At 37.9% G+C, this 22476-nt stretch overlaps 1 protein-coding gene across 2 annotated transcripts in view; it reads left to right on the top strand.

Annotated features, from left to right (window-relative positions):
* Nucleotides 1-22413, top strand: part of mark1 (MAP/microtubule affinity-regulating kinase 1) — a 68139-nt gene extending 45726 nt beyond the window's left edge. The window contains exons 10-18 of one of the 2 annotated variants that reach the window (XM_073843840.1): nt 2006-2105; nt 2215-2327; nt 2475-2628; nt 4796-4977; nt 5105-5202; nt 6046-6210; nt 7876-8133; nt 14923-14967; nt 18447-22413. In XM_073843840.1, the coding sequence (XP_073699941.1) occupies nt 2006-2105; nt 2215-2327; nt 2475-2628; nt 4796-4977; nt 5105-5202; nt 6046-6210; nt 7876-8133; nt 14923-14967; nt 18447-18789 (1458 nt within the window). In that variant the 3' untranslated portion in view covers nt 18790-22413. The remainder of the gene's footprint in view (nt 1-2005; nt 2106-2214; nt 2328-2474; nt 2629-4795; nt 4978-5104; nt 5203-6045; nt 6211-7875; nt 8134-14922; nt 14968-18446) is intronic. The other variant, XM_073843841.1, reaches the window with a different exon arrangement.
* Nucleotides 22414-22476: the final 63 nt, after the last annotated feature.

Here is a 22476-nt window from a genome sequence, read left to right as displayed (position 1 = left end):
TCGCAGTCAGCATGTGAATGCTGAAATAAGCATTCTTTTGCATGTTATTGCTAGACACTTAGACGAAAAATAATGTCAAAATGCACCATCTTGGAGATTATTCATGCAAATGCAGTCGGTTTTGTCTTGAGTGAATTTGAACAGTTGGGAGAAATACAGATGTGTCAAAATATATGATCTGTGCGTCCGTTCTTAAAGCGACAGCAGCGTAAACCTGCTGCAGCAGACTGCGTCATATGTGACCCTGGACCACAAAACCAGTCATAAGGTTAAATTTTACAAAACTGAGATGTATATATAATATGAAAGCTCAGTAAATAAGCTTTCTATTGATGTATGGTTTGTTAGGATAGGACAATATTTGGCCGAGATACATCTATTTGAAAATCTGGAATCTGAGGGTGCAAAAAAGTCAAAATCCTGAGAAAATCACCTTTAAAGTTGTCCAAATTAGGTTCTTAACAATGCATATTACTAATCAAAAATTACATTTTGTTACATTTACAGTAGGAATTTTACAAAAAATCTTCCTGGAACATGATCTTTACTTAATTTCCTAATGATTTTTGGCATAAAAGAAAAATCAATAATTTTGACCCATGCAATGTATTTTTGGCTATTGCTACAAACATACCCCAGCGACTTAAGACTGGTTTTGTGGTCCAGGGTCACATATTACATTTATTTCATCTCACAATTCAGAATTTTTTTTTATATGTCGCTTATATGTTGTATTTCAGACTTTATAACTCAATTTACCTCAACAGTAATGAGTTTGTCAGTTATGAGGGGATAAAATGCCAGAAGTGTGGGATATAAACTCATTAATTGTGGGCTGAAAAGGGAAAAGGGAGAATGACTTTTCTTATCAGAATTGTGAGATATAATCTCGGAATCGTGAAATTTTTAAACATAAACTCAAATGTACTTTTTTTACTCTTTTATTCCATGGCTTCCTTAGACTGCTACTTAAAAACTGTCATTAACCCTCACAGCCTCATTTTCATCCAAGAAAAAAAAAAATTAAATGCCATCTACCCTGTCTAAGGTCTAACCATTCGTCATATAAAACCCAAAACACAGCCACAGAGATAAGAGGTGCTTTCTCTGCTCCTCAGGTCTCATTCACTTAGCTTCCTACCCACCCCATTGAATTTATACATTTACTATATAACAGCAAATAAAGTCAAGTCCTGTCCTATAATTTTTCACATTCTAAAAGCTGTTTCACTCTGAAATATGTCACAATACATAAGCTATAACTTCTGTTACGTGACTTTAAGTTTGCTGAGCAGGACACTAATTACGAGATGGTGTGAAATCAAAAATCAAAATGGCAATATGCAATAGAGGTTTGCTTTTGTTACATTTAAATTAGCATTGCCTTATTCTAGTTGTAAAGGTTAAAACAAGGTTAAGATACTGACAAACAGTAGTGTTTAGTTGGTCCTGTCAAGCAGACAAAAACATAAACATGATGAATAGGATATGTGGCTTTGCATGGTTAAACAACATACTGCTGTTATCACTTTTGTTGCTAGCTATTTTGACAATAATGGCTGTATGCTGAGTTATTTTCAGAGGACAGTAACTCTATACTGCTATACAAGAAGCAAATTGACTATAATAAATTATATCTAAGTTTAATTTCTATAGTATTGTCCCTTGAAAAGATATACTAAAACGGTTGCTGAAACGTAAGGGGTGCACTCTCTTTTGTGAGATACTGTATGTAAATGTGAAAATACATGTAATACATATGTGCTTTTGTATAAAATATAAAATATAATGTATATAGAAAATATAAAGCACATTGAACAACAGTGTATGTGCTTTTGTAAAATGCACATTTGTTGTGTGCAGACTTGATGTCGGAGAAAACAGAAAGTGAGAAAGCATAGTCAATCAATATATTTCCATTGACATGCTAATTGATCAAATAGTAATAGAAAGTGAAAACTTTTACATGCAAAGGTGTCATTTGTTGTCTGTCGATCTCTCACAGCAAATCATGAAGGACCGCTGGATAAATGTAGGTCATGAGGAAGAGGAGCTGAAGCCGTATACAGAACCTGAGTCAGACTTCAGCGACACCAAACGGATAGGTCTGGATCTTATCTCAACTTTCGCGCTTCACTCCTTACTTCTTCAAACGCTACATGGCCAAAAGTATGTGCAAGGATGCATAACATCTTCTCTTTCCTCCTCTTTCAGAGCTGATGATCACTATGGGGTTCCCTAAAGATGAGATCACAGACGCGTTGGTAGGGCAGAAGTATGACGAGGTTATGGCTACATATCTTCTGCTGGGCAGAAAACCTCCAGAGGCAAGTCTTACACGTTAATTAACTACCAAAACATTGGTCATTATTACTGATGCACATCTAAAGTACATTAGAAAGAGAAATTTTGACTTTGTAGCTGGCTGAAATGAAAGTTTTAGTTAACACTGAGCTTTTGTTGGCTTGTTTTAGTTTGAAGGGAGCGATTCGCTGTCCACCACCAACCTGTGTCAAAGGTCACGACCCGGCAGCGACCTGAACAACAGCTCTACGCAGTCACCCGCACACTCCAAAGTCCAGCGCAGTATCTCAGCCACGCAGAAACAGCGGCGATTCAGCGACCACGGTATTAAACACCATCACACACACGAAATCTCTGAATAATACATTCATTCAGACCAACAAATGTAGTTGTCGGATATCTACTTTTCTGATGCTGATGTTCAGAGACAGTTGTTTAGTCTACATGCAGAATGTGGCCTGCACACAGTTGAGCTCAATTCATTTTTATTATAGATTTTCTTAGTTTTAGGAGGTCTAGGTCTGGGTAAAACAAGAGTAAAACAATCAAATCTATACATAAAAAGCATTGTATAGTTAGGAAAAATAAATGAGGGACACAGTAAAACGTTTCTAAGATCATTTTAATGTGAATCTATCTAAATCATGCTAACAATATGCTAATCATGCTAGAATCGTGTTAACAATATGCTAATCATGTTAGAATCGTGCTAACAATATGCTAATCATGCTAGAATCGTGTTAACAATATGTTAATCATGCTAGAATCGTGTTAACAATATGCTAATCGTGCTAGAATCGTGTTAACAATATGCTAATCGTGCTAGAATCGTGTTAACAATATGCTAATCGTGCTAGAATCGTGTTAACAATATGTTAATCGTGCTAGAATCGTGTTAACAATATGTTAATCGTGCTAGAATCGTGTTAACAATATGCTAATCGTGCTAGAATCGTGTTAAAAATATGCTAATCGTGCTAGAATCGTGCTAACAATATGCTAATCATGCTAGAATCGTGCTAACAATATGTTAATCATGCTAGAATCGTGCTAACAATATGTTAATCATGCTAGAATCGTGCTAACAATATGTTAATCATGCTGAAATCGTGTTAACAATATGCTAATCATGCTAGAATCGTGCTAACAATATGCTAATCATGCTAGAATCGTGCTAACAATATGTTAATCATGCTAGAATCGTGCTAACAATATGCTAATCATGCTGGAATCGTGCTAACAATATGCTAATCATTCTAGAATTGTGCTAACAATATGCTAATAATGCTAGAAACATGCTAGCAAAATGCTAATAATGCTAGCAACAAGCTAGTAACTTGCTAATAATGCTAAAAACATGCTAGCAACATGTTAATCATGCTAGACACGTGCTAGCAACTTTGTAATCATACTAGAAACATGCTAACAAATTGCTAATCATGTTAGAAACATGGTAATAATGCTAAGAGCATGCTAGCAACATGCTAATCATGCTAGGAACATGCTAACAACTTGGTAATCATACTAGAAACATGTTAACAATATGCTAATCATGTTAGAAACATGCTAGCAACATGCTAACCATGCTAGCAACAAGATAATAACTTGCTAATCATGCTAAAAACGTGTTAACAACTTGGTAATCATGTTAGAATCATGCTAGCAACTTGCTAGTATGCTAGAAACATGCTAGTAACTTGTCAATCATGTAAGAAACATGCTAGCAACATGGAAATCAAGCTAGGAACATGCTAGCAACTTGGTAATCATACTAGAAACATGCTAACAAATTGCTAATTATGTTAGAAACATGCTAACAACATGTTAATCATGCTAGGAACATGCGAGCAACTTGCTAATCATGCTAGCAACAAGCTAGTAACTTGCTTATCTTGTTAAAACGTCCTAGCAACTTGGTAATGTTAGAATCATGTTATCAACTTGCTAATATGTTAGAAACATGCTAATAATTTGCTAATCATGTTGGAAACAAGCTAACAACTTGTAAATCACGGTAGTAACTTGCTAATCATGCTAGAAATGTGTTAGCAACTTGCTAATCATGGTAGCAACAAGCTAGCAACTTGAAAATCATGCTATCAACTTGCTAATCATGTTAACAACAAGCTAGTAACATGTTAACCATGTTAAAAACGTGTTAGCAACTTGCTAATCATGTTAGCAACATGCTAGTCATGCTAGAAACATGCTAGCAACATGTTATCTATCTAGCTATCTATCAAACAAACTTTTAAAACTACTTTCAACTTCAGACTATTTCAGGCTGAAAACCCTCAAACTTAAAACTTTTCAAACTTTTTTAAACTGTTCAAATTTTTTTTTAACTTTTCAAACTTTTCCAAACTTTCTGGTCCAGCTTTTTCAAGCCAATTTCAAAGTTTGCCATGACACACTTTTTTATCTAGTTTGATTTTTTTAGCTGGCATATTTTCATTTGAACTAATACATGGATGTTCTGTGCTTTTTCCAGTTGCACCGTCCATACCTCCGGCCGTCTCTTACACCAAACGCTCTCAGGCCAACAGTGTGGAGGGAGAGAAGAAGGAGGAGTGGGATGCGTCCCGTAAGCTGCCCTCCTCCAGCTCTAAAGGAGACATGGCTGCCTCTCCTCTGGTGGCCCAGGAACGCAGGAAATCCTCCACAGCTTCAGGGGTGAGAGGTCACACCAGCCGTTACATCACGTGTCACAGATGCAGGATACAAATACAAATACATATGACTAACACTAGATCACACATTCTCAGTCTATAGTGATGTGTGTTTGTGTTGGTGTGAACAGAATAGTGCTGCTGGCGGAATGACGAGGAGAAATACATACGTTTGTGAGCGATCCAGCACAGACCGCTACTCAGCCATACCTAACGGCAAAGACAGCAGGTGAGCAAACTCAGTGCCTTACCGCAAAGTTTTTAAAACGGTGTAGAGATTAGAGCTCTTCACATGAACCAAACACTGACCAGTAAGATACCTGCGTTTGCTTGTAAAAAAAGCAGCGATGATGGGCCCAAGCCATCAGCGCAATCGCCATCGGCATATTATTGGTCATATTTGTGACTTAGAACATTTCTTTTATTATTTGTTCTCATATTTAGTTTTTTGTTTTAGCTTTTACAGTATATAGCAACGTAACAGCTTTTTATAACAATAAAAAATTGTATTACTCTGCTTTTATTCCCTGCTTTGGCTTCTTCAGGAAAATGTTTTGTTGTTAGAGCCAAAACAAACACAATATCTGGATATACTGTATGTGACACTTTTAGTGTCACATGATCCTTCAGAAATTATTATAATATGCTGATTTATTATCAGAGTTAGAAACAGTTGTGCTGCTTAATATTTGTTTTTGGAGCCTGTGATACTTTTTCAGGATTCTTTGATGAATAAGTTTAACATTGATAATAAAAGTAATAAATCAGCATATTGGAATGATGACACTGAAGACCGCAGTAATGGCTGAAAATTCAGCTTTGCATCACAGAAATAAATTATGTTTTAAAGTATGTTAAAAAAAAACATGCTGAAAAAAGGTCCTTGGTTTTATTTTACAAAAGCGCAAAATTTCTTGCAATTTGTGTTTGCATTGCACTTGGTGTGAAAGGCACGTAATTATATGTTTTCTCCCTATTTCGATCACATATGTTTTCTTTGTGTTTTATTTTCTGGCTTATTTTTCTCATTTATGGCTCTTCCTGTCTTTTTCTCATTGTGTTTGTGTCTCAGTTTGACGGAAATGTCCGCCTCTGCGAGTGGACCTTCTTCGGTGTCTCCAGGAGCGCCCTCTGCGTCGGCGTCCACTCGACCGCGTCATGTGAAGTCCATGTCCGCCTCAGGCCACCCCACCAAGTCTCCGCTGCCGCCCATCGAGGACAACGCTGAGTTTAAGGGGTGAAGAGACATACTGTTTAGTATTTCAGAGACAATAGTATTCTAGTTTCATTGAAATAGTGTTAAAGTGATTGTTAATATTTTGAATTGGTTTTCATATTTTAGTTTTTAATATGTTTTCTGTTTTCTTTTATGTCAAGTCACCTTTATTTACACAGCGCTTTTACAAGACAGGTTGTGTCAAAGCAACTTTACAGTAGGAAAATAGTATGTCAATAATGCAGAAGGACAACAGTAAACAATCAATTTACAGTTTTGTCATTTTTATTATTTTCGTTTTTTAGTTCGTTTATTTTAGTCTATCAAGTTAAAATTAATATGAGCTGAAGATTTTTTTTCAGTTAACATTTATGTTTTATTTAGAGAGATTCAACTGGTTTTATAATTAAATTATTTGTACGGAAATTAACAATTTTGGTTCTGATTCTACACAACTAGTCTGGTTCCTTAAAGAAAGCCCTTAAAGACTTGTATGGCTTAATATAACGTTAATTATGTCTCTTACTAAAATACAGTATGCAGTAGAAAACCTATAAATTATTATTTTTTTGATTATGTGAAAAATGTTGCTATTTTAACTGCAACACATCTTGGTAAATAAAATACTGTGTACTTCAAGTTTATTTTATTAAGTATACTTAAGTAAAGTTCAAGTATATTTGTATAAAGTATAGTTTATGTGGTAAGTATTAAAATATGAGTGTACTAGTAGTATACTTTCAAGTGTACTATTTCAATACTCCTTGGGACTAAATTGGCCCACTTTCTAGTGTATAAAAGTATACTTTAAGTATAACAGTAGTAAACTTTGAGTACACAACTAGTTTACATCTATGTTTTCAGTTTGTACTGCAAGTATACTAAAAGTGAACTTCTAAGTGTACTGATAGTTTACTACTTAAATGCTTTTTTAGTACACTTTGAATTATAGTCTCAGTAAACTACTAGTTCAGTTTTCTTTAAGTGAACTTTACATCATACTTTAAGTATACTACTATGTCTCTATTTAGCTATTAATTAGTATATATTTTGTTATGAATATCTGAACATACAAAACATCAAAAGAAAGATCAGGATATCTGCTTGTAAATAAAAACGTTTTATTTTAGCTTCATGCATTCTTTTTTATAAACACTTGAATGTGGGTACGTTTCATAATTAAAAAATAAATAAACAACATTTTGAACAAAAAGCTAAAATAAATGACTATTGATGATAATCAAAATGTAGATGGAGTCGATCAACACCCAAAGCTTGACAGTCATTATAACCTTTTCATGGGTCGACATTTTATTCCATAATGTTACACAGTTTTCCATATCTATGGTTTTGCTGCTGTTTTATGTCTGATGATTGTGTTCGATTACATGTGGAATCATCTGTTGTTTCAGTTTCTTCTTCACTTGTGTTTTGGAAATTCTGTACAGAAGATGTGTAATAGCGCCCCTAGTGTATAACAATGATTCTCAGAGCACAATTAGAGCTCAAATATATTTAGACTTTTTGTAGTCAAGTTTACTTCATTCAATCATTCATCATTTTAAGTATATTTCTGAGAAGTACATAAAAATTAGTTTCATTTTAAAGTATACTAATAGCACGCTTGAATAAACTTCCAAGATCCACTGTGTTTTTTTTTTTATATCACTGTCTATCTATCCGCAGCTCTACCTCCAGGGCTCCATCTACGTCTCCGTCAGCTCACAGCATCAGCAGTATGACTCCAGATCGGACCCGTTTTCCAAGGGGCACCTCCAGCCGTAGCACCTTCCACGGGGCGCAGCTCAGAGATCGCCGCAGCGCCACATACAACGGCCCTCCCGCTTCGCCCACACTGTCCCACGACACGGGCGCTCTCGCCCAGGCCCGCAGAGGAACCTCATCCGGATTCATAAGCAAGCTCACCTCCAAGTTTGGCCGGAGGTCAGTCTCTAAATCTGTCACTTAATGTGACTGTACTGCTGCCCATATGTGCCTGAATGTGCATTTCCTTTACAGCCTCCGGAGGTTTGTATGAAAGTCAGGTCAGGATTTATCAGTACTGTAAAAGGTCAAAACTGAAAAAGTCAAACACAGGTCAACAATGATGGATTACAGTATTTCTTGTGCTCGCCAAGCCTGCATTTATATGATTAAAAAAACAGTAAAAAGTTTTCAACATTGATAATAATCAGAAATCTTTGTTAAGCAGCAAATCAGCATATTATAATGATTTCTGAAGGATCATGTGACACTAAAGACTGGAATAATGATGCTAGTGATCAGTTTTGATCACAGGAAGAAATTATTTTATAATATATTCACACAGAAAACAGTTCTTTTTAAATTGTACGAATATTAGCTTTACTGTATGTTTACTTTAGAGATTTAACTTTCTCATTTAAGTTAGAAGTATTTCACTACTTCAAAGGAGAAGTTCACTTCCAGAACAAAAATGTACAGATAATGTACCCACCCCCTTGTCATTCAAGATGTTCATGTCTTTCTTTCTTCAGTCGTAAAGAAATTTGTCCTTATAGTGGACTTCTATGGTGCCCACGAGTTTGAACTTCCAAAATGCAGTTTCAAAGGGCTCTAAACGATCCCAGCCGAGGAAGAAGGGTCTTATCTAGCAAAACAATTGTTTAATTAAAAAAAAAAGAAAAGACAATTGAACCTTCTTCCTTGGCTGGGATCATTTAGAGCCCTTTGAAACTTCTCCATATAGTGGACTTCTATGGTGCCCCCGAGTTTGAACTTTTAAAATAGGGTTTAAACGCAGTTTCAAAGGGCTCTAAACAATCCCAGCCGAGGAAAAAGGGTCTTACCTAGCGAAATGATTGGTTCATTTAAAAAAAAAAAAAAGACAATTGAACCTTCTTCCTTGGCTGGGATCATTTAGAGCCCTTTAAAACTTCTTCATATAGTGGACATCTATGGTGCCCCAGAGTTTGAACTTCCACAATGTAGCCCCTTCTTTAAAAAGGGCTCTAAACGATCCCAGCCAAGGAAGAAGGGTCAGTTGTCACTTTTTTTTTAAAGAAATTATCCAATCGTTTCACTAGATAAGACCCTTTTTTCTCAGCTGGGATCGTTTAGAGCCCTTTGAAGCTGCATTTAAACTGCATTTTGAAAGTTTAAACTCACGGGCACCTTAGAAGTCCACTATATGGAGAAAAATCCAGAAATGTTTTTCACAAAAAAAAACAATTTCTTTACTGAAGAAAGAAAGACATGAACATCTTGGATGACAATGGGGTGAGTACATTATCTGTAAATTTGTGTTCTGGAAGTGACAAATTACTTCACCTTGCGGTGCCCTTGGAATTTTGCAGAAGGCCCCTAGAAGACCTGAATGAGTACCACCACTTGCGAGTGTTTACAAACCATTAGCACAAAAAATCTCTTTTTAACAGCTAAAGCCCTTCACTGCAGTATGCATATGGGAGAGAGAGAGCCAGGGTGCCACACACACACACACACACACACACACACACACACACACACACACACACACACACACACACACACACGCTCAGTGCTGAGCATGCATCAACTCTGAGTGTGCTGCAGTCAGTGAAGGACACTGTGTAAAGTGAGCTGATCAGGCAGCTGGCTGCATCTGAAATCAGATGCTGTTGGTTAACATCACTCTCAGACCTGCCCCCTACTGCCTGCTTGTAATCTCATTTGGTGACACTAGTGGTGCAGGAGTTACACATTTAAAGGAATAGTTCACATAAATATAAGAATTTGCTGAAATGTCTTCACCCTTAGGTCATCCAAGATGTAGATGAGTTTGTTTCTTCATAAATTTTGGAGAAATGTAGTATTACAGCACTTGCTAACCAAAGGATCCTCTACAGTGAAAGGGTGCCGTCAAAATGAGAGTCCAAACAGCTGATAAAAACATCAAAATAATCCTCAAGTCATCCACACCACTCCAATCCATCAATTAACATCTTGAGAAGACAGGAGCTGGGTGTTTGTAAGAAACAAACCCATCAGTAAGACGTTTTGAACCTCAAACTGTTGCTTCCAACTGTGTTTTACCAGTGGAAAATTCATTTCCTCTGAATCATGAGAGAAATCTGCACAGATAATGCACTGTTTACAAGCCAAAACAGCTCTTAAGGGATTACTCCACTTCATGTTCACGTCTTTCTTTCTTTCTTCAGTCCCAAAGAAATTACGTTTTTTGAGGAAAAATGCAATAGTGCTTCAATGGTGCTCAACGGATTGAAGGTTAAAAATGCAGTTTCAGTGCAGCTTCAAAGGGCTCTAAACGATCTAAACTATGGGAACAGCCGAGGAAAAAGGGTCTTATCTAGCGAAACCGTTGGTTATTTTCTTTAAAAAAAAAAAAAGATAAAATTGATATACTAACCTCAAATGCTTATCTTGTCTAGCTCTGTGATGCACATGCGTACTATGTGCACTCCTGTTCAATACAGTTAGGGTATGTCGAAAAACTCCCATCTCCTCCAACTTCGAAATCATCCTACATTCCTGCAGAAGTACCGACCCAGTGTTTACAAAGTGAACGTGCAAAGAAGATCAAATGCCCTTTACAAAGGAGCATTTGTGGTTAAAAGTGTATAAATATTAATTTATATATTATATATTAATATAAACTTGACTGATTGTTTTGCTAGATAAGACCCTTATTCCTCAGCTGGGAGTTCATTGAAGCTGCGTTAAAACTGTACTTTTAACCTTCAGTCCATTAGCACCATTGAAGTCCATTATGGAGGAAAATCCTAGAATGTGTTCCTCAAAAAATTTAATTTCTTTGCGACTGAAGAAAGAAAGACGTGAATATATTAAATGACATGGGGTCTGTAAATTATCAGGACATTTTTATTCTGGAAGTGGAGTAATCCAGACTAAGGATGGACTTTTTCACTGGTGGAAGTGTTATTATGAATTATGGACTCGTAATTTGGCCAGAAGCAATGGCTTAAATTTATAACATCTTGATGGATTTGTTTCTTACAAACACACAGCTTTTGGCTTCACAAGATGTTAATTGATGGACTGGAGTGGATTATTGTGATGTTTTTTTATTAGCTGTTTGGCACGCTGACGGCACGCATTCACTGCAGAGGATCCATTGGTGAGCAAGTGATGCATTGCTAAATTACTCCAAATCTGATGAAGGAACAAGCTCATCGACATCTTGGATGATCTGAGGGTGAGCACATTTCAGCAAACTTATATTTTTGGGTGAACTATTCATTTAAGTTCTTAATAAATATACAGTGTTAATACAGATAAATGAGACTTCACTTGTATGGTCATTTTCCATCTTTAGATTTCATGGCTGACCGAAAGGTCTTGGGTCCAGGCTTTGGTTTTGAACATGCTGTGTTTGTTTGTTTGTGTTGTAGAACTCTGTCTTTCAGAACGGCGAGGTAGGGAACGATAGTTTGACATTTCCCATCAGACTTACAAATGGAAGTGTGTCCTCACAAACCCTTCTCCTTAGAAATAGACTCCTGTCGACCCATGTGTCTCTTACTAATAATCTGTGCATCCGTCACCTCTGTGAATGTTTTGCACGGCCTGCAGACTGACTTCCTGCTGCCGATGATGATGTTGATGATGATGACACTTCCCTCACCTGTGTGCCCTCTGACTTTACCTGTGGAGCGTGTTGGTGTTTAGCTGTAGTCTGGTTGAATCTGTTGAATGCTGATGGTCTGTAGTGGTCCTGTTACCCATTCCCCTTCCTCTATTTGGAATGAATCTCTGTGGTCAAAAGAAAGTTTCTCAGTTGTTACTGTACATCACCAATCAATCAAAGACAGTTTTTCACTTAAGTTATGCTCAGTAAGAATGATTGAGTAAAGAAATAAGAGGCCATTTTCTATAGTGATTTTACCAAAGTTAAGAGATGTTTACAGGCACACATGAAGTAGTAGACCTTTGAACTGTGGTAAAATCACTGTGACAAACAGCTAATGGTATATTGCTTTACAGCAACGTGATGAAACTATAAACAGCAGTATGTATTGGTCCGTTCACATCAAGGATGATAGCTTTAAACTTAAAGTTTTAATACTTGTCTTAATTCTCATCTACACCAGTTATGTCATGTCAATCACAGTGTTGATTGCCGGCATACCTATTACATGCCTACAACAATGAAACAAATACTAACCCTAACATTAACCGTAACCATAAAGTTTGAATAATCATTGTAATATACCGATATCCAAACTCACAATATTGTTGGAATCTGTTCAGAGGTATGTTTTTTTTTTTTTTTTTTTTAATGGTGAAATCACTGCACTCAACCACTGTTTAGGGTGCATAGATCAGTAAAAATAAGGTTATGTTAGTAACCAAGTATGTTCCCTGTTGATACTACACTCGTGCTTGTCGCTAGACGCTATGGGAACCAGTACAATCACGCCGTGCTAGATAGAGGAACGACTAAATGTATACTCCCTTAAGCATGCCATGCTCATAGAAAGCATAACAAGATCCTTCCAAGGCAATAACTTGGTGAGGTTAAGCTCGACCTGGGTGATCGTTCCATAAAACTTCGTACAGCCTAGACACCTCAGGGGCCTAGAGCGCCACGTAACTGACTTGAGGAGCTTGAACATGCCACGGTCAAGAAATCCACCTTCAGACTGGTTCTAGATGGAAAGTACATGCCTGTCTAAGCAGAAAGGACATGGAAAGGGGATGTCCAGGTTATAAAACCTAGCAGAGTGGACGGTGAGGCCCAATCTGACACTGCTCGCTAGACCATGCCCATGACGAGGAAATGCCTCTAGTGGAGTGGGCCCGTACTCCCATGGGGCATTGCAGGCCCAAGGAAGAGTACGCCAGCGCAACAGAGTCAACTATCCACCTGGAAAATCTTGGCTTCGTAACCGGAAGTTCTTTAATGGTTACCGAAGTTGACAAAGAGTTGTTCCAACTTCCTAAATGGGGCAGAGTGCTCAATATAGATTCTCAGTGCTCTGACAGGGCAGAGCAATGACAATTCCTGGTCTTCTTCTGACAGAGGGAATACAGAGAGTGCAATCATCTGTGCTCTGAACAGAGTGGAGAGCACCTTAGGTGTGTATCCGTGCCTTGGTTTCAGGACCAGGAATTAGTCCCGAATTCCAGGCAGGCAGGGCTTACAGAAAGCACCTGCAGGTCACCTACATGCTTGACCGATGCTAGTGCTGGAAGCAAAACAGTCTTTAACAATAGGACTCCGAGACTGGCAGTCTGTAGCAGCTCAAAGTGAGGGGGCAAGGCGGATTTAGCCTCTTGGCCCATTTTAAAAATCAGACAACTAAGTTGTTCCTGCTATAGCTGGTATGTAGACCCAGAGCGTGGATGGGGAGCGTCCCTTGTCCAGCAGCTCATGCAAGAAGGGCAAAATTGTTCATAAGTCTACAGTAGACGGGTCTACCTTGTGGTCTAAGCACCAGGCAGAGAACACTGACCATTTAAGGGCATAGAGGCATCTCGTAGACGGGGCTCTAGCCTCTAAATTAGTGTTCAATACACACTCTGGGAGGTTTGTAGGCTCCCATTGAGCAGCCACAGGTGCAGAGCCCACAGCTCAGGCCTGGGGAGCCATATTGTCCTGTTCGCTTGAGAGAGGAGGTCCTGTCTCAGAGGAATGGGCCAGTGTCAGCTCTGCAAGTGGAGCTGAGCCCATTCCAGAAGATGCTCTACTAGAACAAGGAGGCGCTTCGAGGAAAGGCCTTCCTGGTGATCTATGTAGGACACCACAGACATTGTCTGAGTGAAACAGCATGTGGTTTCCCCTTAGGTCTGGCAGGAAAAACTGACAGGCTCTACACACTGATATCATTTCCAAGCAGTTGATGGACGATGGACGAAAGTAGGTCAGCCCTCGCACGGAGCTCCCCAGCCCACGTTGGAAGCATCTGTCGAGACCAACTTTCATCTGCTGACCATTCACAGGGGCGCTTCCTTCTCCATCCACCGATTGTCTAACAAAGCGGCCAGGGTCATCACGCAGACCTGGTCCACCTTGGGGTGGTCCTGCACGAGCCACACTCGCAGCGTGACATTTGCAACAATGTCGCTAGAAAATTTACTCATTTAGAATAACCTCCTTAGAAATAAGCTCTTTTAGGCTCACCGGATAGCAGCAGCGGATCAGCTGTGACGCTGAAGGTGGCGAAGAAGCGGTGTATCAGCCAAGCAGAGGGTCGCTGGTTCAGCTTGATCCGCTGTAAAGGCATTTCAATGGCAAGAAGATTTGAATCTCGTAGATCAGCGAAGAATGTCGTTGCTGAAGGAGAAAAAAAATCGGAGGATCCTGTGGCGAAATGGCCACTTATATAGCCAGATAACCCGTCCCTTTTGGCAGGCTTTGCCGGGCTTCATCGCCATAGGATCATGCAGCACCGCTGCCGATCAGTTGGTTCATTTCTAAAGCACTGCACAAACCAATGGTCATGCAGTTTCACTGCGTGATTGAAAAAAGGCTTCAGTCAAGGAGAAAAAAGGCCTTTTCCTATAGCGTGTAGTATTGACAGGGAACGTAGATGCTGGGCACTTATAATAAACAGAACTGTTGTTGTGGATGCTAATATAAGTGTTATAATTATCATTCTGGGTGTGAACGGGACTAAACTATAGGCATTTTACAGTTGCCCAGGAAGTGTTGTCTGCTGACTTGTATTAATCTATGGTTTAAGAGTTTAGCTGTCCACTGTTTTCTCAATATGACCTCTGATATTTCCCAAGGGTACCCAGTGAAGGAGAGGCCCGCGGTCGGGCGTACAGTGTGAGGTGAGGTTTTTATAGATCCTCTGTCTTATGTAAAATTGTTGCTTGTGGGGTATGTGTTGTTGCCCCTTCAGGTCAGTCGACAAGAGTCTGTGTTGATTTAAATGGTTCAAATGTTCAAAAGTATTTGACTATGCGTGTGTGAGAGATTTTGCTGTTTTTTGCATGTTTACTAATAATTTAACGCTGTCTGCTGTCTTTTCTATATAGGTTTTACCATTCTAAACAACCTTGCTTATTTCTCAGTCCATTTATTGTAGGGATGCACTGATACTGAATCTTAATTCCTCAGATAAGCAAAAATGTATACAATTCCACTATGTTTACAAAATTTATATCTTGAGTCTAATGTACTGTATGTTTTGTTTTAGCTCCATTGGCTACATATTTTTATTTCCACGCACCTCAGTTGCTCCCGAACAAAGACCTGTTCGCACCAAGAACAATGAATTTACAGAAAACTATAATATATTAGCATCCAGACTAATGCATAATAACATTCTGTTTTATTATAAATGTGTGATGCAGTTTTGTTGACTGATGATTTAAATGCTAAAGCTCTTTCATTTAGGTAGATTCTGTTTGACTATCAACATTTTCACTAAGTGCAAATAGTGCGCCTTGTTGGCAAAGGGTATTTACACTAACATCGCACACCAATGTGTGATTAGGCTAGACAACATTACAAAAGATGATAGTATAACAACAGCTCCAGTGGCATAGATGGTAAAGCATGTGCCGTAGTCATTTTTGACGAGATCGACCCGATCCGATCCAAGATCTTTTAAAAATCTGAAAATATAAATCACAAGAAAATCCTGCTATTTTAACATAGTGTAAATATAATCTATTTCTAAGAAAATATGCTGTTTTTGCGTATCGTAAATGGAATCTGACGCTATGAAAATCTATCTATCTATCTATCTATCTATCTATCTATCTATCTATCTATCTATCTATCTATCTATCTATCTATCTATCTATCTATCTATCTATCTATCTATCTATCTATCTGTCCAAGCCTAGCAACTAAAATCATGTTAGTGACATGCTAATCATGCTAGAAACAGGCTACTAATGCTAACATTATGCTAGCAACATTCTAATTATGCTAGAAACATGCTAGTTACAGGCTAATCATGTTAGAACCATGTTAGAAACATGTTAATAATGCTAGTAACTAGCTAATTATGCTAGTAATGCTAACAATGCATGTAACACGTTAATCATGTTAGAAACATGTTAATCATGCTAGAACCATGCTAATCATGCTAGAAACATGCTAGCAACATGTTAATGATGCTAACAACATGCTATCAACACGCTATTGACATGTTAATCATGTTACAAACATGCTACAAAACATGTTAATATGTTAATCATGCTAGCGACATGCTAGTAACTTGTTAATCATGTCAGCTACATATTAGTAACAAGCTACATAAGTAAAAAAAATATGCTAGTAACTTGCTAATCGTGCTAACAGCAGGTTACCAATGTTAAAATCATGCTATTCTAATCATGTTAGAAACATGCTAAAAACAGACTAACAACATGCTGATCATGCTAGTAACATGCTTATAACTTGCTAATCATGCTATAAACGTGCTAACAACATGCTAATCAGGCTAGAAACATGTTAATCATTCTATTAACTTTACTAATCATGCTAGTAATGCTAACAATGCATGTAACATGCTAATAATGTTAAAAACAGGCTAACAGCATGCTAATCATGCTAGTGCCTTGCTAATCATGCTAGAGACATGCTAGTGCCTTGCTAATCATGCTAGAAACATGTTAATGATTCTAACAGCATGCTATCAACATGTTATTGACATGTTAATCATGTTACAAACATTTTAGAAACATGTTAACAACATGCTAATCATGCTAGAAACATAAGAGTGGTTTGCTAATCATGCTAGCAACATGTTAATAATGCTAATAACATGCTATCAACACGCTGCTGACATGTTAATCATGTTACAAACATGCTAGAAACATGCTAACATGCTAATCATGCTAGAAACATGCTAGTGCCTTGTTAATCATGCTAGCAACATGTTAATGATGCTAACAACATGCTATCAACACACTATTGACATGTTAATCATGCTACAAACATGCTAGAAACATGTTAATCATGCTAGAAGCATGCTAGCAACATGCTAGCAACATGCTAGTACCATGCTAGTAACTTGTTAATGGTGCTAGCTACATGCTAGTAACATGTTGAGTAAGTTAGAAACATGCTTGCAACATGCTAAAACATGCTATCTATCAATCCATCCATCCGTCCATCTGACAAACTATTGCCTTCAAAACATTCAAGCTTTAAGCTTTAAAGGATAACTATTGCCAAAATGCAACCTGGGCTGTTTTTACTGTGAGACAAACTTATACCTAAAAGCATAATTACGACAAACGAGCCGTTTTTGAGATTGACCGTGATTTCGTTTTGTGGTCAATGGCCGGTGAATGGGAGAACTAGGGGCATAACTGTGAGCGCATCAAAATCTATATTTTTCCAACACTAAGAAGGCTCGACACACCATGACACTTTGCTCGAAGTATCGCCTGGGTCTCTACACATGAACTCCAGCATTGAGAACATTGTTTGTGTACACAGAGTTTACTAAAAAGAAAGGTTTTGAACAACTCACTTTCACTGTTTGAGTTTCCGCTCGCGGCCGTCTTGCCAGTCAAGAGGTGTCCATCTCCGAATGCGAATGAATGGACTCCATAGGACGAAATATTAGGCTTATATGAGGCTCTTTTTACAACTAGAAGGTTAATATTGTTTTTCACTTGCAACAAAACAACGAATTAGCCGTGCATTTATATGGAAATATGCTTTAGGAGCTATCCATCCTCGCATTCAGAGATCGACACTTCTTGACTGAAAAGACGGCCTGCGTTTAGTAAACTCTGTGTACACAAACAATGTTCTCAATGCTGGAGTTCATGTGTAGAGACCCAGGCGATACTTTGAGCAAAGTTTGATGGTGTGTCGAGTCTTCTTAGTGTTGTAAAAATATCGATTTTGATTGGCTCAAAGTTATGCCCCTAGTTCTCCCATTCACCGGCCACTGACCACAAAACGAAATCACGGTCAGTCTCAAAAACGGCTCGTTTGTCGTAATTATGCTTTTAGATATAAGTTTGTCTCGTTTACAGTAAAAAAAAAAAACAGCCCAGGTTGCATTTTGGCAATAGTTATCCTTTAAAACTGCTTTAAACTTCAATCTTTTTCAGACTGAAGGTATAATTTCTACAGTTTCTAAAACCTTTGGACTTTTTCACACTTTCTAAACAGGCTTTTTCAAGCAAACTTAAAGTTTGTCTTGACATTTTTTTTGGTTACAGTTGTTATCCTTGGTGTAACTTTACAAAACCCAGATCTGAAGAACTCTTCTGACTATTTTAACCTGAGATGAGAATCAATCTGACGTTCTGAACTCTTCTGTGTTTGTCGTCAGGAGCGGATCCGGAGAACCCAAGGAGGAAGGCCGTGACTCGAAGCCCAGATCGCTGCGGTTCACCTGGAGTATGAAGACCACCTCGTCCATGGAGCCGGGAGACATGATGAGAGAAATCCGCAAGGTGCTGGACGCCAACAACTGCGACTATGAGCAGCGCGAGCGCTTCTTGCTCTTCTGCGTGCACGGCGACGCGCGCCAAGACAGTCTCGTCCAGTGGGAGATGGAGGTGTGCAAACTGCCCCGGCTGTCGCTCAACGGCGTGCGCTTCAAACGCATCTCGGGGACGTCCATCGCCTTCAAGAACATCGCTTCGAAAATTGCCAATGAGCTCAAGCTGTAAGCAAAGGGTTCGAAAGTATACATAACACTAAAAAAAAGAGAAAGGAATCTCACCAGGAAGTTCGAGCACCATTTTGAGTTACTGCTTCTGTAAGCTACTGCTGTAATGTGTAGTGGAGAAAAAAATATGAATGCAAAAAGAGAAACGAAACGAGAAAAAAAAAAACGCCCTAGCCTGATCTTCATGAGCTCTCTCATATACGCCTGGTTACAACAACCATCTTGCAATAATATCCAAACCCTTTCAGGGTCGGCGGGACAGAGATCTGTCGAGCCAGTTATCGACTTAAACAGACTTTTTCCACATGTACAGTTAAGATATAGAATGTTTTTGTTGTATTGAATTGATGATAGAGTTGTATAATACAAGACTTTCAGCCTACTTATGTGGAGGTGTTGTATAGTCACTATTGAGCTCTGTACAGAAATATTATGTTCAATGTGTCATACTTGTTTAGTTGCTTTCTTTCCTTGTGTTTCTTTTTTAGTTTTTTAGTTTTTGACACCACTCAGTTTTAACAGTTCTTTAATAACTTATCAACATTTGTTTTAAAGGGAAAGTTGATCCCACACTCTTAAAAAAAATAACGATGCTTTAAAGGGTTCTTCACAGCGATGCCATAGAAGAACCATTTTTGGCTCCACAACGAACCATTCAGTCAAAGGTTTTTCATAGACCCATCTCTTTTTGAGCTTTTATAATCTAAAGATAATTCTTCAGATGTTAACCTAAGCTAAAACTTAATTTGTTGTAATTCATGAACACTTTGGAATATAGAAGAGAATTGTTTTTCAAAAACATACAGTATCAATAAGTTATAGAAGTTTAAATTGACTGTAACGAAAATTCACTGTACCATTTTTATTTTATTTTGTCAAATTTTTACCATAACAGGTTTTACCCTAAATTTGATATCAAATTGAAGCCTTATGTCTAAAAAAGTTATGTTCCGAATTTGAAGTTGATATTAAAAAAATGGTTCCTGTAATAGTTTATTTAGGGCGTTTTACCACAAACAGCCACCAGGTGCAACTCCATAGAATTTTTTTTAATGCATTTTTCTATTACACACGTCTAAATTTCCCTGTCAATTTTACTTCTATTACAAAATAATAATTTAGAATCTAAAAGACCGTAACTAGGGCCCGAGCACCGATGGTGAAATGAAACATTCTCCAAAATCAATCGCATTTTTGAGGGCCTAAACATGACTGAAAACTCATGAAACTTTGCACACACATCAGACCTGGCAAAAATTTACATCTGATAAGGGTTTCAGAAGTGGGTGTGGCAAAATGGCTCGATAGCGCCACCTTTACACGTTCAGCGGTGTGCGCTTTCGGCTACGATTCACGTACATGCACGAAAATCGCTACACGCATGTAACACACCAATACCTACAAAAAAGCCTCTTGGAGCAAAATCCGAAACCCAACAGGAAGTTGGTTATTATTAATTTTCTCAGCAAATGTATCATTTTTGCCATTTTCAGGCGTCGTACTTGAACGAACTCCTCCTAGAGATTTATTCCGACCAACGCCAAATTTTGTGAGTGTAATCCAAAGCCCTTTGTGACGTTAAATTGCGAAGATCTAGAGTTTTCGTCGGAGGGCAAATTTCGATGTTCGCCATGAAACAGGAAGTTGCTATAACTCAGGCATACAATGCCCAATCTTAGAAGACACCTAAAGGCCAATATTCAGATAGTATCATAGTGCCACCTGTTGGCAGCAGGATATATAATATATTACACTAACTCAAACATACCAAGGGGGAGGAGACCGCCAAAACATTTGAAAATACAATTTCTATAGTAACGCAATGTCCGATTTCATGAGCCGATTCTTGAGCTTATATCATTTATGATGGGTACTAAAAAATTTGATAAAGAAAACGGACAATGAATAAAAGAGCGCCAAGCGTCCCACAGGTCCTTCTATGGCATCGTGAAGCACCTTTATTTTTAAGAGTGCACCATGGAAGTTCTGTTATTTTCTCACCCTCATGTGCTCACTTTCTGAACATTTTAAGGAATTATGCAACTTTTTTCTGACTATTAACCTCTAAAAATGAGAAAACACCATTATAATAGTCTACACAATGCATCTAGTGTGCAATAGCCATACGTTACACTTGGTGTAACAATCCAAAATACGTTGGAAGGGCACGAGGGCAAGTAAATACAGACTGAACTTTCATTTTGGATGAATTATCCTTTTAATTCAGAGACTTGTGATCATGACATCAGAATTAACAAAGTAAGTAAGTGTTTCGTAGAGCAAGCAGTGTGTTTCCCAAATGCAGATGGTTTGGATGTACAAATCGGCTAGAAATTAGTAAACGAACGTCGGCATTAACATTCCATACAGAAGTTACACTGAGACTAACGTAGTTTGCTCGGAGCAGGAGTGGCCAGTTCATATAACTCCAAGAAATTTATTTATTAAGCCATTTTATGCCTTCCTTGTTTTATTAACTGTAGAGTTTCATCTGGAGAATGCATGACTTTTTTTTGTAATACGTCATTTGTTTTGTAATAAGTGATGATGATGATGATGATGAAGATGATGGATTACAACCACTCGTACTGGTACTTTCTACTAGTTCTTTTATACTGAAGTATCGAAGGTTAAATGTGCAATGCTGTCTATGTTGTATTACTGTAATGCTGATTAAAGAGGTTGTGAGTGCACACTTTTAAGGGAAGACGAGGTCAAGTTTGCGCCGTTTGAGAAAAAGCATTAGGGACTAAAGATGTTAAAGGGTAAAGCTGTGATTAAAGCTCTGAGAGAGGCGTTGAATGTTCGAATGTCAACTGTGATGTTTCATTTTGTGACGGTACGTTATTTCCAGGACAGGCTTTTCTGGTTTTCTTTTTTTTTTTTATGGCTATACGGATGAAACTGTTTAGATGGGAAGCAAGCCGAAGGCTGAGGATCTCCAAAAAATGCAATTAAACTCTTCAACACATTTCATCCTTCCACACACTCTTCCCATTTATTCTCTGGACATAGTACTGTACATTTCTGCGGAAAATCCCTTGGGCCACTGTGGTTCAGTCCCACTGGAGCACATTAAAGCTTACTTGAAATGAGTCTTTGAACTAAAATGCTTTGTGTCCTTTTTTCAAGTACGTCGCATATCTCTTTGCAATCGTTACATCAAGTATTTTGGTTATTCTTGATAACGTTACATTCAGTTTCACAGATTATCATATATGCTTAGGATATAGTAAATACTGCTGACTGATAGGGGAGACACTGCAGGCAAAAACGCTGTTTTTTTAATGCACCTATCAAGTTTTTTCGGTGTTTCATAAAGTGTTTTTTCAGACTAGTGGAAAGAAATCATCCAAAAAGACACTGTTAAGTCTTTCTTTGATAGCACTTTATCTATTTGTGTCAATAGATTTCAATTACAATACATATTTTTAAAGGCTGTTTTCTCCTACACCGAGCCATAAATCTCCACTTCAGTAGCACTTACACACACCAAACTTTACATTTTTATTCCTGTCTATATCCTGAAGGTTTTTACAGAGGGATTTGTTCATATATCATTTGCTTCATTTTATACATTTTATTCTAAAAAAAATGGTAAAAAACATATAGATTTCTGCCTGTTCTAAGTATTTTCTGAATTATGGTGTGATGAAATGAGATACACAAAATTCCCTCTGAAAAAAAA

Source organism: Garra rufa, chromosome 7, assembly GCF_049309525.1.
Source record: "Garra rufa chromosome 7, GarRuf1.0, whole genome shotgun sequence".
In the NCBI taxonomy this organism is placed as follows: domain Eukaryota; kingdom Metazoa; phylum Chordata; class Actinopteri; order Cypriniformes; family Cyprinidae; genus Garra; species Garra rufa.
Note: the sequence above shows the minus strand (reverse complement) of the source record. Positions and strands in the feature narration are given on the sequence as shown.